This window comes from Brachyistius frenatus, unplaced genomic scaffold (genome assembly GCF_029030835.1).
Source record: "Brachyistius frenatus isolate BFR_SWC_R1_liver_20210118 unplaced genomic scaffold, ASM2903083v1 Contig_155, whole genome shotgun sequence".
NCBI classification, from domain to species: domain Eukaryota; kingdom Metazoa; phylum Chordata; class Actinopteri; family Embiotocidae; genus Brachyistius; species Brachyistius frenatus.
Window position 1 is genome coordinate 682304 of NW_027210754.1, and position 17036 is coordinate 699339.

The 17036-nt window shown below is 40.6% G+C and overlaps 1 protein-coding gene across 1 annotated transcript in view; it reads right to left on the bottom strand.

The window, feature by feature from the left end:
- Nucleotides 1-3916: 3916 nt before the first annotated feature.
- maml2 (mastermind like transcriptional coactivator 2) overlaps nucleotides 3917-17036 on the bottom strand; it is a 33542-nt gene continuing 20422 nt past the window's right edge. The window contains exons 2-5 of the mRNA XM_069716306.1: nucleotides 10400-11611; nucleotides 5675-5839; nucleotides 5455-5563; nucleotides 3917-5368 (exon numbers count right to left, since the gene is read on the bottom strand). Coding sequence (XP_069572407.1) covers nucleotides 4527-5368; nucleotides 5455-5563; nucleotides 5675-5839; nucleotides 10400-11611 — 2328 coding nt within the window. The 3' untranslated portion in view covers nucleotides 3917-4526. The remainder of the gene's footprint in view (nucleotides 5369-5454; nucleotides 5564-5674; nucleotides 5840-10399; nucleotides 11612-17036) is intronic.

Consider the following 17036-nt stretch of genomic DNA (forward strand, 5'->3'; position numbering starts at 1 on the left):
AGATTGATTTGTGGTTTTTTTTAAAATTTTTTTTTTTTTTTTAACCATTTTTAGCTAATTTCTCTCGTCTCTGCTTTACTATATACATATTAGTGTTGTTGTATTTTTGTTGATCACATGCAGCTTTTACTACCTTTTCTAAACATTAACCAAAAAGGCAGATCTCTAAGCTCAGCAGAAAACTACAGCTCTTCGATCAATCCCACCTTCCGACAGTATCCAAGAGTTACAGTGTTTGAAACTGTCTTCCTGAGGAGGGAGCTGAACTCCTCTGCACGACGCTACGTTGAGTGTTTAAAGACTACAGCTGGGACACGTTGAAGCAGGTTTAAGAGTCATGTCAAGGGGTTGTACAGAAGGTCAGGGTTTGACTGATGGCGGTGAGTTATGCAGATTGTTGAATTTAATTTTAATGTTGAATAATTAAGAAACAATCAGTTATCTCAGTCAGGAATTGTTGTGGCAGATTCCAAAGATGTTTTTGTAATGACACTAACATTTATTTTTGCTTCTATCTCCAGAGTCCAGAACATGGTATGATTTGTTAATCAGCCTCTTGTCGTATGAACAAACTGTATAAGCTAATGAGAAAATGATGTACGTTTTAAAGTGTTAACGGACACGTCTGAATAGGTCTAGCCGAGAGATTCTTTCTGTTTTTTAGATGGTCGTTTTGAGTGACTAACCCTGAGATTTTAAGGAGGAGGTTTCAGAACAGAGAAGCAAGTGATTCTTCTACAAGCACACATGTTTACACACTCGGATGAACAAACTACTACAGCTGCAGTGGAGACGACATGCTGACAATTCTCTCATAATCCCGTTAATTTTGATGTTTACTCGATGACTACATCTTTGCATTACTGCAGTAACCTTTGAATAATCAGCCTGCTGTGCATGCCCTTGGTTGAGGCCTTGCAGGATGTCACTCTGATTCTGTTGCCGGCCAATACTAAATGGGTAGAATTAACTTGATCGCACGCTATACATATACATAAAATAAATATATATATATTTTAGATTAGAGGACATGAACAAGTTTTTTTTTATTCTGTGTGAGAAACCTCTGTTTAGTTTTGATTTTACTGATCATTAAATCATGTGTTGATGGATTTTTAAGAAGGATGAACAGTGTTGGTTAAAAACAATGCAACTAAAATGAGTGGTACACCACAGTGCTTGTATTGCACGGCTAGAGTTTTCATTTTGATGCAATGATGCATTTTGTCACACAAACCTGATTTTATGCTTACTTTAGTGTGTAATTGTCAGAGCATGTTAGCCGTTGGCTCTCATTGTAGCAGTAGAACTAATCACAAGTTAAAGGATTTTGTATTTAGAGTTTTTCTAAATGCACATGAAATGAATTTATATTCAGTAATGATCTGTTCATTTTTTGATAGATATGTGCATGTGTTTTAGATCAATAAATTCTGTTACATTATATCTTTCTTCATATGATACTTTGAAATTGGCCTGAAATAAAGTATATACTTTGTGGTAATATTTTTCTTGCGTGTTTATGTATTTCACAGTGGTTTCAAGAATGAGTTCTAAATATATTGTGATTTTGTCAGGCTCTCACTGACCTCACCTTAAAACTGCCAGCACGTCTTCTAAATGTTTTGTAATAAGTATGCGGCTAATCAATCAATGCAATGAATACAAATACATCAATTAATAGAGATTATCTCCAGATTTCAAGAAAAATAATATCAACTGATCTTTTATCCAATGGTAAAACAGCATAGAAGAGACCAATCAGATAACTGGATAGAATAGACCAAGGAGAAAGCAGGGTAGGATAGACGAACCAGAAAGCCGGTAGGAATAGACCAGTCAGAGAGTGGGATAAAATAGACTGCTTTCTGATTGGTCTGATTCTATTCTGGTGTGTGATTGGTCTATTCTATTCTGCTATCTGTTTGGTTTAGACTATGCTGCTGTCTTGATTGGTCTATTCTATTCTGGTGTGTGATTGGTGTATACGATCCCGCTTTCTGATTTTTATATTCTAACCTGCTGTCTGATTCTTCTATTCTATCCTGCTATAGCATGTCGTCTAAAATATGAAAAAAAGTCACAGTATAGCATGTCGTACGAAATGTAAAAAAAAAGTCACAGTATACCATGTCGTCCAAAATAAGGCAAAAAAGTCATATAGGATGTCGTCCAAAATTTGAATGAGCAGAACCATTGGCAATGTTTTAGCTTGCAGTTTTAATTTTCTTGTTCTCGTTCCTTATCCTTCTTAACAAAAAATTGCCTTTTTTGGCAGCTTTAACTTACTCAAAAACTCATGAAATTTTTTGCCTGATTTATGTGCAAAATTTCGTGACGTTTGGAGCGTCCCTGGACCTTTGACATAAACTTCCTGTGTCACAGCGAAACATCAAACTTTACCACATTGTCCTGGCGACGCCCTTTCACAAGAAAGCACGGGCTTCTCAATATATCATCACCAATGTCTTCAGGATATTCTAAACTGATTTGATGTCGATGTGATCAAACAGCTCGATGAAGCACGGGAAAGTATGAAAAATAAAATTTCCTGTTACCAGCAGGTGGCATTATGACTATGAGCAGATATTACCATACAGATGTCTTCAGGGGGCAACTGTAATGAAACATTTAAAGTTTGGGGAAGGTCTATTATTCTAAACTGCTGTCTGATTCGCCTATTCTATCCTGCTATAGCATGTCATCCGAAATATGACAAAAACGTCACAGTATATATAGCACGTCGTCCGAAATATGACAAAAAAGTCATACTTTAGCATGTCAGTCCATGCATATAACATTTACAGTAATTTATATTTTCACGGCGAGACGTTCAAAATGGTTGCCATGCCACAGGCATACCATTCGATGAAAACCAATTATTTCAATAACTTTTCATCTCCCAGGTGTTAAGATAGCACAGACAAAATTTCAGGTTGGTACGTCAAAGTCTGTAGGAGGAGTTTATTAAAATACAACACGTGCAAATCGCCAAAAATGGCAACTAAATTAGAAATGGCAGACTTCCTGTTGAGTTGTGGCAATGGTGCAATGGAACTTTTTTGTATATCTAGGTAGGTGTGAAACATGTTCACCGAATTTCGTGCATGTAGGTCACTGTAGCCGCCGGGGCATCAGTTAAGGGGACGCTAGCCATTTGGCCACACCCACTCACGACACCACTCATATACGTAATTTTTTGCCGGGAGGGACACGTGTACCACCTTTCATGAGTTTTTGAGTATGTTAAAGGGTCCAAAAAGTCAACTCTTTAAGAAAAAGCAGAACAATAATTCCTTGAACAATAGGGCTTTCGCAACATTCGGTGCTCGGGCCCTAAAAATACAGCTGCTTGAGGAAGGTATTACATGCTTGTGCATCACATTTCAAGATATTTGGGTATGATGACAGAATAAAGTATGAATATCTTCTGATTTGACATCCAACTCACTTTTCCACACTCAAACCCACACAGAGGTATGAAATAACCGTGGCATCAAGATGACGTTGAGGTTGTGGATATTGTTTCTTTAATAGTTTATGAAATAGGTCTACAGCATCAGTCATTTTTAATGTTTGAAACTGGAGTTTTTAAATCAACCAGGGAAAACTGCAGGAAGTACTTGCCTCTGACCTTTTTTTTTTTTACCTTCAGACATGTCAAGTATTGTAAGGATGTTTAACTTCAACCCTCAGCTTTGTCAGGTTTTCAGTTGAGACTTTAAAAAAAGTTTATAAAGATAAAATGTGGTTATGGGCTTTTAGTACATGTATATCCATTTAAAAAAATATTTTTGCTTGTCGTAGTGAGAAATTGTACAAATTACAATAACTATTTTAGTAAAAAAATATGAACCATTGATAATCTTATATATATATCCTTTAGACAGCAAACCAAATTATTAAAGAAAGCAAACACTTTAGGAACACTTTATTCAAATAAAATTTTATTAATTACATGTATTATTATGTCTAATTACTATCCCAATAATTATTAAATATCACATGAAAAAAATAATGGTTACATTATTTAAACAGCGTTGAAAACTACCACAGACGAAAAGGCTTGAACAAAAAAGGGGAAAATATCTGTTGTGGCAAGTTTCTCCATGTGTATGGGAGCCAAAATTTCTGAAGGTAAACACCATGTCATGCTAAACAGTGGATGCAGGTTTAGAAACTTGAACCAAAATGAAGCTGAAAATAACACAGCAATGTTTTCTTTTCATCGTGAGAATTTTGTATTTGATCCTATTTGACATAACGAGAGCAGGACATACAGTTTCTTGGGCAATAGACCAAGAACAAAATATGTATAGTACAAAGGACGGAACACAAATTCCGTTCACAGTAGATACAATACAAACCAATTCAGTATACGTGGATAACAAATAATACGAGTTTATAAAATTCAGTTTTAACATTACTTACCAACGTTTTCCCTTCTACCTTACACACATGACCTCTATAATTTGAGCCGTGGGTCTTTTTTTTTTTTTTTTTTTTTAGCAATCTGTGACCCAAATTCATGAGTGACTACCCAGAATCTCATCCAAATTTATATCTTTCATCCAGTCATCATTCCCAGAGCCGGATTTGAGCAAAGAGTCTATGAAGTCGGAGTCTGCATTGATTCCTGGGACTGTGTTGTCTCCCTCCGGCAGGAAGTCAAAGGTCAGACGGTTGGCTCTGTTATTCTGGTAGCTGCCAGAGTTGGGACCGGGCTCTGCAAAGTTACCTGCTGGTACCCTCTGTTCAGGAGACGCCTGGTTCAGGTTTCCCACTGCTGATGGAGAGCCCATCATCGCCTGGGTTGGCCTCGGGCCTGCGTCTCTTATCGCAGGGTTTAGAGGGAGCATCCCGATGTCTGGTGCTACCTGATTGGGAGGGCCGATATGCCTCTGCTGGTATGGATGGTTTGGCATGTCCTGCGCACCCTGAGACTGTAGTGGGTTGGGTAGCCGCCTAACACCGAGTCCAGTTGTCACTTGCTTGTTGGCTGAGCCCCAGCTCATGCTGACATTTGTCATCAAGCCTCCCAGACCTTGTCCTGGCACCGCCGAGGAATGCAAGTCAGCTGTCGTTCTCTGGTGTTGTACACCTGTTACACTGTTCATCCCAAAGGACTTGCCTTGTGCGTTTGGCCCAAGGAACCTGGGTTTACTTTGATTCAGTCCAATCCGATTGTGACTGTTTTGCTGCTGGAATTGGTTGATACAAGAACTCGGATGACAGTCTGTCCCGATACCAAATCTGCGGTCCGACGGTGAAGGACTCATCTTTGAAACGGACCCACTTGGGAGGTGGCAGGATATGGACTGTAGGCTGTTCTCAGGGCCATTGCTGGAAGACTGGGATGAGTTTTGACCTACAGAGATATCAAACAAAACCGGTTATCATTATGATCACTTGTCAGCATCAAAGCATTTCTCAGTTGTCACAAGTGCACAGTACCCGTGAAGATGTTTCCTTGCTGGACTCCCACCATAACTCTTGGCTGCTTGTAATCAGGTGGCGGTCTTGTTAGATGACGATTGAACTGGTCATGTGCGTTGTCTTTATCCTGAAAGCAAAGACAAAGTTGGGAATACTAATTATGATTTTTCAAATACTTCTCACAAAGTCTGAACTGTACACTAACTGGTGCAAGCTGTACGAGGTAAACGCAGCTCACCGAGGTGCTGATGGTGTGCTGTTGTTGGTTAAGCTGCCTTTGTATGGCTGGAGTTTTGGCTGGGCCTTTCTGCTGGTGGTTGGGTGCCGAGGGCCGTGGCTGCGATGGGGCTGACATGACTCCTAAGCTTCCATTGGTGGGCAGCCTCTGACCAGTAGGAACACCCTTTACAGCAGAGACACAGGAAGGTTTCACATTAGTGTCAGTGGTGTCGCTATTACATTTATAAACACTCTTTTAGTGCCTCGACTTGGCTACACGCTTTGAAAACACTCAACCAAAAGGATGCAAAAACAGAGGTTGACCACTAGAGGGCAAAACTCTACAAGAGACAGATTTGTGTCAAAGATGCTATTCAACCTCCAGAATGTGGTCAAGGCTACTCCCTCTGCAGATGAAAAAGGGAGACTTGGAGAGAGGCTTTTTTTTTTGGAGGGAGGGGGGGGGGCTTCCTCAAGGCCCGTCTCTCCCTTGATAATTGTGTCAAAAGAGAGTGGAAAGAATCCCTGAGACAGCAGGAAATGTGTGCCGATGGGAAGTTAAGCGCCTCCGCTATGACTACCTCCATTTAATAAGCTCCCCTTCACTGATCAGTGTTTCATGTTTAGCAAGGAGGCATTCCATCCTCTAGAAAGCCATGTGGCTCCTGACACTATCACTGAATAATATGTTATAGTGGGCAGCACTCATTTAATTGAGACGTGTTTGGAGTCCTGTCTTTGACATCTGCTTTTGCAGATAAGCTTTTCACTATCGTGGGTGTTAGAGGAGTTATATGTCCTTGCGCTGCATATCTTTTAGTTTTTTAGGCAGCTGTGCAGACCATTTAAGCATTCCAAGTAAAATGTGTCTTTCATGTGGACACAAGCGCACCCTCAACAGCGCTTAAACGTCTACCAAGTCAACACATGCTGTGTATGCAGTGTCGGTCATTGTGTTGACTTGAAATGTTTCCCAGGGTAAAATGGATTAGAAATCTAACACTGCATTTAGCAGAAGCTATTCCTTCAAGGACAGATTCGCTGCAGAGAATGAATGTCTACAGGGAGGTGACATTGTGATCCCCAAAACAAAAACGGCATGAATAGACGGTAAAGTATATGCATATGTGCATCTGAATGAATGGTAATAAATGAACTGTGATTTGGAGCACTAATGAGAGAGGATTAGAGAGGAAGGGAAGTTGAAACTCATCAGGAGTCAGAAGCCATTTCAAATAAGCTAATATTCGCCTTCTCTGCCCGAGTTCAACCCACACAGCAAACCAAGCATGGCAATGGGGTTACACGGGGACGGAAACATCAAAATAGGGGTTTCTCTTGTTACTCTAAAAAAGCACAGTCAAAAGCTTTAAGTTGTTATATCCAGTTATCGAGGCTGTAAGAAACTGTGACCATCACTGACATTTTCCCCGAAGAGGTAAACTGGGTAGGGCTTGTTCCATCTCTGTTCTAAGAAAAAAAGACCAATGAGCGGTGTTTGCATATACAACTGAGTAATCCTCTTTGTCATCCCAATGTGTCATAAAGCTGTTTTCCATGTTTTTTTCCCCTCTCTCATTCTTCACAAGCTTGTTGTAAATGAATACCACATGTGGTTCGGGCTAGAGAGAAGGAGCGGAGTGATTTAGTCTCCCATCCTGCGGCAGTGCAGGCAGCTGACAGTGATCCAGGCCCAGCCTTGCCGGCTCTCACACTGCACTTCCTCCAGTCTGGTCTCAGGATGCTGTCCCTGGGGAGCGCCTCGGCATCTGGACTTGGCCACAGCTCCCTTTCCCAGGAAACAAGCACTCCCTTCACAGCACTGCAGGACTGACCTGGTAGGCCCAACCCCCGTGGCCCCACTCTTATCCCAAACGAAGGATGTGGTGCCACTAGATCATCAACAAAAAAGTTGAGGAGTCTTTATTAAACCCTCATCTTAAGTTGCTGCTGCTTCTACTTCTATTATTTTTGGGGGGATATTTGTCGTTATTGGACAGTCGTTACGGATACGAGAGGTGGACAGGAAACACGTGGAGAGAGACGGGGTATGAAGTGCAATGCAGATCTGCAGCCAGATTCACAGCATGGACATTGTGGTTATGTGGCACTGTAACCACTCGGCTGCTGCGGCTGTAGTGGCTTCATGCATTTTCAATAAGGAGAGGGTTGAATTGTGCACAATGCAAAGGTCTTGTGTTGTTTTGAAATTAGAATTGGTTTTAGCTAAAGCTAATTACTGTTCGGATTTGATTCAATGCTAACTAGTTAAAAATAAACAACTAAAATAGCTCCTATTTAGCCAAAAATAAAAGTGTAACTATCAATAACCAATGTGAAAAATAATGATATTTTGGTAAATTAAATGAAGGAATAGATGAATCGATCAGCTTGTGCTACACAACCATCTTACCTTCTGTGTTTTGTTAAAACAGTCCTTCTCAAAACATTGAGATGTTAGTTACCAGAAAATTCCATATTGGCTTTTGGGAAGTTTTGGGAAATCAATACTCTTCCCACAGTTGCAAATATTTTGAGTCAAATTCAGACATAATGAACAATAATGACCAGCTGTAATTTGTAATACACCAGGGTTGTGTTTCTTTCTTTATTGACACGGTCACGTAACCCCTTCAAAACTATTTTTTCACTTTCTGTAGCGAAAATAAACAACACCGCTTCATTACTGATGTTAGTCACAAAATGTTGACCATGAACTATCATTGCCAACCAACCGCAATAACTCAAGGTTTCATAATGTATAATTGTCCTCTCGTGCATGCTGCCTTAGAACGTATTCATACTTCAAGTGAGTGAAGTATTTCTTGTTGTGTGGAACCTCAAATAGAGTTACACAGTGGTGGACTCGAATTTTGACATGTTTGACTGTGACTGATTATTTAACTGCAAGAAGCTTTAAACAAGCACAAAGGCTCACATGTCTGGCTGTTTTAAAAAGAGGTCTTCAGCCTCAGTAGGGGGGGTAGGGGTTGGGGGGGGGGGACCCACTGCTAGTCGCTAACGTTACACAGGGGATCAGGGCATTCTTTCAGGACCTTTACTTCTCTGGCATTACTAATTCATTTCACTGTGGGAAGAGACTCCACTCTTTTTTTCCTCTCTGTGAGCCGTCCTTCCCTCATTAGCTGGACTTTTAACCCTGCCCATGCCGGCCATTATTAGCATTTTTGAACATATGTTCTTAGATTGTAAGGCGGTTCTCGTTTCTTCTCCATTATGATAAACCTAGCGCCCTGTTTGCATATGTTATTTGTTCAAACAAACTGCACATTAAAACATAATGTTCTTGGGAAAGTTGAGTCATCAAACCTTCACCCCTGATGAACTCAAACGCGGCCTCATATCCTCAGCATTTCAAAGGTGACTGATCTTTTACTTTTAGGAGCGCTGAGTTTTGGAAAAGTTTGTTTAAAAAAAAAAAAAATCATTTATTAAAATATATTTAAGGCCTTTTCATCTTATGATATCCAACTGATTTGAGTCTCTTCCCCTTTTTCTTCTGATCGCCATGATTTTAGATTGCATACCATGTTCTATGACTAATAATTGACATGCTACATTACATTTAAAAGCAGAGAAATGTAATCACCATCTGTGCTAGAATAAATGATGATACCTAATGCTAATGCTGATGCTAATTCTGACATGAACAGTACTTTTACTTTTGATCATCTTAATTGTTGTATTGTTTATAAAGACGATCTGTCAGGTTGTGAAATAATGTCATTTGGTGCCCAGAAGAACGCTTGTTTAGATTATTTACTAATCTTAAAGACTTTATATATTTCTTTCAAAACGTTAATGAAAAGCTTCTAATAATTCAAATCTTTTTAACGGAGATTTAACACATCCATGAACATCTGAGTGTAAATACCTTTCTGGTATAGTGGTAAAACTGGTCCTGTATTATCCGTGTACCGTAATGTATTTGTCATAATACCGCGTTTATTTCCTTGTCCGAAGAACTCCTTCGCTCTTCCCACCCTACCCCAGTCACACAAGCACTTCCCCTCGATCTGTAGAGGTTACGAGAGCTCTCTTGTGTGGCTCGCATTATGATTTAACACAAAGACGGCTACAGATAGCGTTGGTGCAAAAATGAAAGAGGGGATGGTCTAAATCTCCCCAATCATAACAAATCAGCGATTCAACCTCCGGCATCGAGCTAAGCAGATTACTGTCATTTTCCACCACTTGTCCCTTGTAGCTAACAACCTCCAATTAGCAAATCCCGCTGTGCATATCTGTGCCCCGACAGGGAGCCACCATGACAAGCAGAGAAATTAGAAGCCCTGTATGTTAATTTACTGTGCTCTGGCAATCTGTGTCATCGTCAAAACACTTTCAGGGAAAATGCATATTGAAGTCAGTCACAACAGGAGAGGCACAGACATTATCACGAACAATAACAATAAAGTCTGGAAGTGTTGGATTGTAGCTGCTTGAAACAGCAGTTTGACTGCTGCAAGCAAACTGAGACCACCAACTGATGAGAAAGACCTATAATATCATACGTGATAGCAGTTAGATATGTTGGTAACATAATATTCTTATAACTATTTAATCCATGATTGTAATGTTTACAGCTAATTTGAACTCTATGGCCTTCCAATGCTGTAAACAACATTTAAAAAGTCTTTTGTTTATATTCATAAAAGGCTGGAGGATTCAGTTTTCACGTAAAAGCAACAATGTGCAAATGGATTTTGGACGAAGCCCTTACCTGTCGTTGTTGTGACAGTCTGAACGGGAGGCCTGCAGGAACAGATTTGGGTTGCAGGCAGAGGGCAGCTGATGTGGAGATCTGTTGGTTCTGGAAATGGAGAGCTGAATGGGGCTGATTCTGGCCCGCTGATGGTGCCTGCTGTTGCTGTTCCGTCTTGTTCACTGCACTTGTCATGATAGACATGGGCTGGCTGGTAGAGTGGGGGGTTTTGGGGCTGAAGTGCAACGTGGGCTTGGTGCTGAGAACCTTCATGTCCAAATGATGGGAGCCATTGTGGCCGTTTGACTTGAAGAGGCAGTTGTTGATCCCTTTACTGTGGGACCCAATCCTCTGCTGGCTCAGTGGAGCCGGGCTGGCGATCTTGTCTTGGGGGAAGGTGCCGGTGGAGGAGTGGGTGCTCATGGCAGGAGCCCAGCTGGTCAGTCCTACAGGCGGGGTTTGGTGGTGGTGATGAAGAAGAGAACTCGGCGGCTGCTGCTGGTTCGCTGCCATCTGCTTCAGCTGCTCTGCGTGAGATATTTCTGGCCAGCAGGGCAAAGCTCTGGGGTGTCCTGCCTGAGTGTTAGCTTTCTGCGATGTGGTGGTAGAAGAGGTGCTGGTCAGTGTGAAAGAGGGCCCTGCTGAGGCTGGTCGAAGCTGTGGCGAACCACTGTGAACCTGGCCAAAGTCTGGCGAGTGCTCCGTCTTTATCGGCTTCTCCATTGGTGAACACAGACTGGCGGCGGCTCCCGCCGAGCTGGGCCGACCTAGATCCAAACCAAAAGTATCATCCTGCTTCAGCATCTTCTCAAACTCGAGATCATTGAGTGGCGGCACTGACTTTGTCAGCTCATCAAACAGATCCTGGAGCTCTGGGTCAATCTGACCACCGCCTTCCTCTTTGAAGTCAAAAATCATCTCTGCATTTGACTGGCCACAGGACTGGATCTCAATGGGCTCTTTTTTCATTTCTTTCAGGGTCATGTTGAATATGTCTGACCCTAATCCATGGGGCATCATGTAATTCTTCCTCTGCATACCCATGGCTGAGGACCCTTGCATAGGATGGGACTGGGTTAAGTTATGGTTGCAGGTGCCATGTCCCAGACCACCAGTGTCCACACGGACCCGCTTAAAGTCTGATCCAGAGAAACCACAGGAAAGCCCATTCTGCTTTGCGGGGTGTCCTGGTGCATGTCCCTCAATCTTCCTTCGCAGAGATCCTTGAAGCTGCAAAATACAACATAATTAAATTAGTTAGAAAATAGGAAAGAAAGAAAAAAAAAAGAGTTAAACTGGTAACCCTCACCTTTATTGTAATAATTCATTATTTAACTGGATAAGTGTTTTTAAAAAAAGACCATAACAGTTATGCAGTTTGAAAACTTCAAAATTAACTCAAGGCCTGCATATTGCAAGAACTTGAGAGCCTTGTAAAATCCAAGAGGACGCTTTCATTAAAAGACCCCAGTTTTATTCAGTAGAATAACAGTTAATTTTACAGTAAGAGCAATGATGTGCCAAATAGTTTATTCTGGCATTAATCACCCAGTCACATCACTTTGTAATATCACGCAGATAACACATTCTAAACTTTAATATATAGTTTTATTTCAACACTTGCAACGCAGCAATGAGGCATTGGAAAGCTGTTTTGATATTATGTAGTCTGAGCACAGTGGATAGCATGAGAAGATAGTTAGGAATCTGATACAGTCGACAGACCGCAGAGAGAAGAATAGAGTCTTTGTCTGTTTCCCTCATTTGCATACATTATATTTTCCTCCATTGTGCCTCGTTAGATCGCAGAGTTTCTTCTTTGTGGCCGAGATTCTGCTTAACATGTTAGTGCAGATATCTGATTTCCTTTGTCCTGTGCCCACATCTTCAGTTAGTTTAATAGGAAGATGGCCATGACTCACAAATCTAACCACTCACTACGTCACAATAAAATGAACCACACCAAAATCAACAGTATTTATATCTTTAGGAATACCTCTTATTACCATGTCAACAAAATAATGGAGTTTATTCTTTCACGTGAGCCCTTCCACAACAATTTACTGAGAAAGAAGTTGTGTATCCAGTAGCAATCGCATTCATTTTATATATACATAATAGTAGCCAATTATCAGACCATGCTCTAATGTGGTGCCTGCATGGAGACAAAATGGCTCTGATTGTGCACCAGCCTGCGCACAGGAGAGGAATATCAGTGTGTTGCATATTTCACTGTGGGAACAAATTTGAGTCATTTCCACCTGCTGGCAAACGTTACATTAAGATGATTCATAGCTGCAGGGTTTGGAATGAATCCTGCAGTGCACTACATTTTAACTCTGTTCATGTTTCTGTTACTTCTGCGAAGGATTGTGACAATAGTTCAGAGATTTATCCACACATGTGAAATAAGATTCTAATATCTGACTCACCAAGCCTCCTATATTAAAGCTAGGAAGTGTGCGTGCGTGTCAACATACTGAATGGAGGATGGCAATAATGCTGGTGGTGATAGTGGTGTAGTGAGATGGGGACTTTTAAATGATCTGTTATGATTCTACCACTAATTTTGCATTTAACTTACCATTATACTTACAAATTTTTATACCCAACATTCGTACAGAGAATATTTATGAGCATTTGTTTGCAAAAACAAGGATGTCCAAGGAGCCAGTTTATTTGAGTGCAAAGCCACTTGAAAGTGCCTGAAACTTGCTTCTGCTGCTAAACACAGAAGACAAACTACTTGCATTCAGCCAAAGACAAAAAGGGACTTGGACTGTCACCGTTAATCAAAGATGACCAGTTTGTTTCCGTTATTTACTGTGAACAGTACGTTGTTCCTTTTCTGCTTTTGGTGTGTTACTGTTTTCAAAGTCCTTTTCGCAATTGGAAATAACAACAACTTCCAATCAAGCAAGCGATATGCTGAAAATGGTAAGTATTGACCAAGACGCTCTATAGGCAATTCATTTTGAAACCATTGGAACAACCAATCAATATGCATCAAACCGGCCAACATTGCCACTGTTGCAACTACCTTCAGAAAAAAACATTCAACTTCACATAAATCAATTGTCATTGGTAAAAAATTGTGCTAGATAAAAATGGCTCCTTCTTATTAATTTTCTGAAAATAATCGCATCATTAACTATAAAATAAGCTTCAGAAAGCTGTGTCTGAGCCTGTCTGCACCACAGGCCTGTCAAACACTATCAGTGGGCGGGATGTAGTATCACCGGGTTTCCAATCGTATCGAGTCAGATCCACCGCCCGCTCCCCCAAGCTCGTCTCCAAAAAGAGCTGAATTAGCAAGGCGGCAATGGCAAAATCCAAACTCGCGGCCTCATAACGGCCGTTCACAAACCAATGGGCGACATCAATGTCGATTGCCAATTGCACAGCGCTTAGCCAGCAAAACTGTTCTCCGATTGGTCTGAAGGGTGCTTCAGTGTGGCTGAGTGAACATTAATGCCAACAGGGTCTCCAGACTGTAATAACAGCAAAGAAAAAGAAAGCTGTAAACAAGTATGGCACTGCCAGGCTAGTACATCATGCCATAGCTACAAAAAGAAAGGCAATAACTTAAATATACTTTGTCACACAAGTAAACCTAAAATCAAAGATTTTGTTTTTTTTTTAACAGAGACTAGAAAGAGGGGAATCTAATCTGCTTTGGTAAGTAAGTGGCTGCTTGATGCCAGAGAATTACAGGGACATACAATTTTAAAGTGGAAATGCTCCAAATGCTCATCTACAGTATGAACTTTTGCCATCTCCACTGACATCCACACTATTTAACATTACAGCACATCTGCTTTTCTGCAAATGCAGATGAAAAGAGGCCTTCCAGTGTGAGCAGCTCATGCAGACTTTCTCTTATACCACAGGGCTCTCTCTGGAGAAGACAGACAGGAGTACTCCTCATGGTTCAAGGCACTGTCTGTGAAAACACATCATGAATAATGGAAAGGACAGTGCGTGTCTTGCAAAAAGCCATTGAGACAGGGTTGCCTCACTCCTGCTTCTGTGCCATTTAGAAATGGACTGGAATGCACAAAGACTTAAGAGGAAGCATCCTAATTCGTTGTGCAGCTGAGATTTTCTCAAGGTTAGATCACCGGCACGTGTATCTGATACTACCTCTATTACAGTTTACAAAAAACTTTAACATCCATGCACAAACACTATTTGTTCTAACATTTTCAACAAAGAAGGACCATCCTGTTCACTCAACTCTCAGTACTCGGATGCAGTGGCCTCCTAGCTGGCCTGAAATCCTCATGACTGATCTCCAAGTAATCTGAAAATAGATTTTTTGATTAACATTTAATGAGCGCAGAAGCTCTGAATCACTTTGAAAGTGACTCCTGCTGCTTGAAAGAATCAAACGTATATATTACATACTGACCATCTTAGCGATGAATGCATTAGTTCCATTTATTTTCTCTGTTGACAAAATGTAATTTACTCACTGTCAATGTCTAGGTTCATTAAATAATTTCTTAATACAAAAACAAAACTAACAAAAATGCTTTGCTGGAGGTTTAGAAAATATCTTAATGAAAGTTTCCACAACTATAATAAATAGGAAACGGCATGATCTGCAGTGTTGTAATGATTTTTTTTTGTAATTTTTAGTTCTAGATTTTTGTTTTAAACACAATCTTTTTATTGGTGCTTAGTGATGCCTCTTGACTGTGGCAGTGAGGAACCTGACCTTGGCCATGTCAGCCGAGGCTATCTATTCATGTGCGCTGGAAGGCTGGTGGCTTGTGTGTCAAGACGAGCAGTGTGGTGATGCTGAGCACTGTGGATGGGGCTCCGGGTGAACCATCACAGGGACGCAAACACCAGGCCTCTTGGTACCATCTGCCAGTCCAGTGGCAGAGCCCTCAGAGCCATACATGCTTGAAGGGTTAGGTTTGAGAATGTTCGAAGGTTTTGTGTCCGTGTTTGAATACAAGAGTGAGGCTCAACAAAAGATTGAGTCTTTGATCTATTCACCGGCGCCCCGAAACATGTTGCAATCTGCTACAAAGACTGAGAGACCTGCCTCTCGGTATTTTACATGGAAAAAACAGTCCCAAAAAAAAAAAAAGGAATAAGTTGTGTTTCTAGGGAGACATAATATTTATGCCATTCTGCAGGTTGAGCACTGTTGCCAGAGGGGGTTTCAGCTCATTTATCTCCAGATAAGGAACAAGAGCTCTCAGACCAGTGCCAATGATTAGCTGTCATACAAAATTCATCTGCTTGTGGAAGTGTGGAGGGCTTAGTTGAATTATAAAGTGAGTACTAGCTGTCTAACGCTGTAAGCTGTGATACCATAGCTGAAACATATCCATCATAACTCAGCTGAGAGTATAAGACTATGTACATTCACAGGGCAATATATAGTCAAATCAGAAATGTATCTCGTACTGTGTAATAATACAAATGTTCCATGATAACAATGATTAGATGCCAGATGCACAGAAAATTCTGAATCAATACTGATAATTTTGCATTTTAGGTTATGTTTAAGGTAACCGTTTTTGGTTTTAAATCACAGTAGTTTTGATTTAAAGAAAATATTTTCATAGCATTAAGAACAAAACAAAAATCAAAACAAAAATCTACTAAAGCAAGATTTAGAGGAAGAATTAGATGCCACTTGTCAAATCATGGCAGCTACAGTAGCATTTCATTAAAACAAGTTTTGGTGGTTAATTTAGTGTCACAATGATAATATCAGTACATGCTTGATTCTTTTTTTAAAAAAATTTTTACACAGTAAATGATAAAATCTTTTTTTTTTTCTAAAGGCAGAAAAGGGACTCATCATATTCAGCCAACAAAAGAAACATATTAATCTGTTTCTGCAGGGAATGTGCCATAAGGATGCACAGGGATGTGAGCATAGGTTCATGGTGTACTCCCCTAATCAGGCTGGTGTGTGTTGGGACAAAGTAGCACACTGCAGAGGTGGGCTACTTTTGGCTCATCAGCACTTTGCATCCCCACACTTCCTGACACAGTTGTATTAGATTGAGGCTGCCCTCCAGAGAGCAGGCAGAAGAGAAGGATGAGCAGCAGCAGCAGCAGGAAAAAAGAAAAAGAAAAAAAGAGAGGCAGCTTTGTGGCAGCCTCTGGGAAATGGGAAGAGATGATAAGAGCTCCTTTGAAGAGAAATCATCCATTATATTTACTGTAGGCAGATTTTTTTGAACAGTTACTGTAGCTTAGCTCCAACATTCATCAGAGAAACTTGCTATTTTAATAAAAGGCAGCTTGCACACTAAAAATCCTGTTAGAGACACTTTGCATTCAAATATGAGCTCTCCATTCTCCAAATGTAGATTAAAAGCCAGTGTTCCAATCAGTCCTTGCTCTGGCATGTCCTTTGTTCACAATCCAGACATATCTAATGTGATACGCCAAAGGCTAAAGGACACAGTGGTGGTATCTCTGGAACAAAATATGCATGGACCACATAAGAAAATATGCCAGCCCCCTTAAAAGAAGTTACAAGCTACGCTGCAATCTGTAGTTACTGGTAACATCCATGACAATGAACTGGGTGAGTACACAAGGCATGTAAAGCTGCTCTGGGACGGTTTGAGTCATTAGTCAAGTTGACTTCTAACACAAATCGATTGCACCCATCTTAATT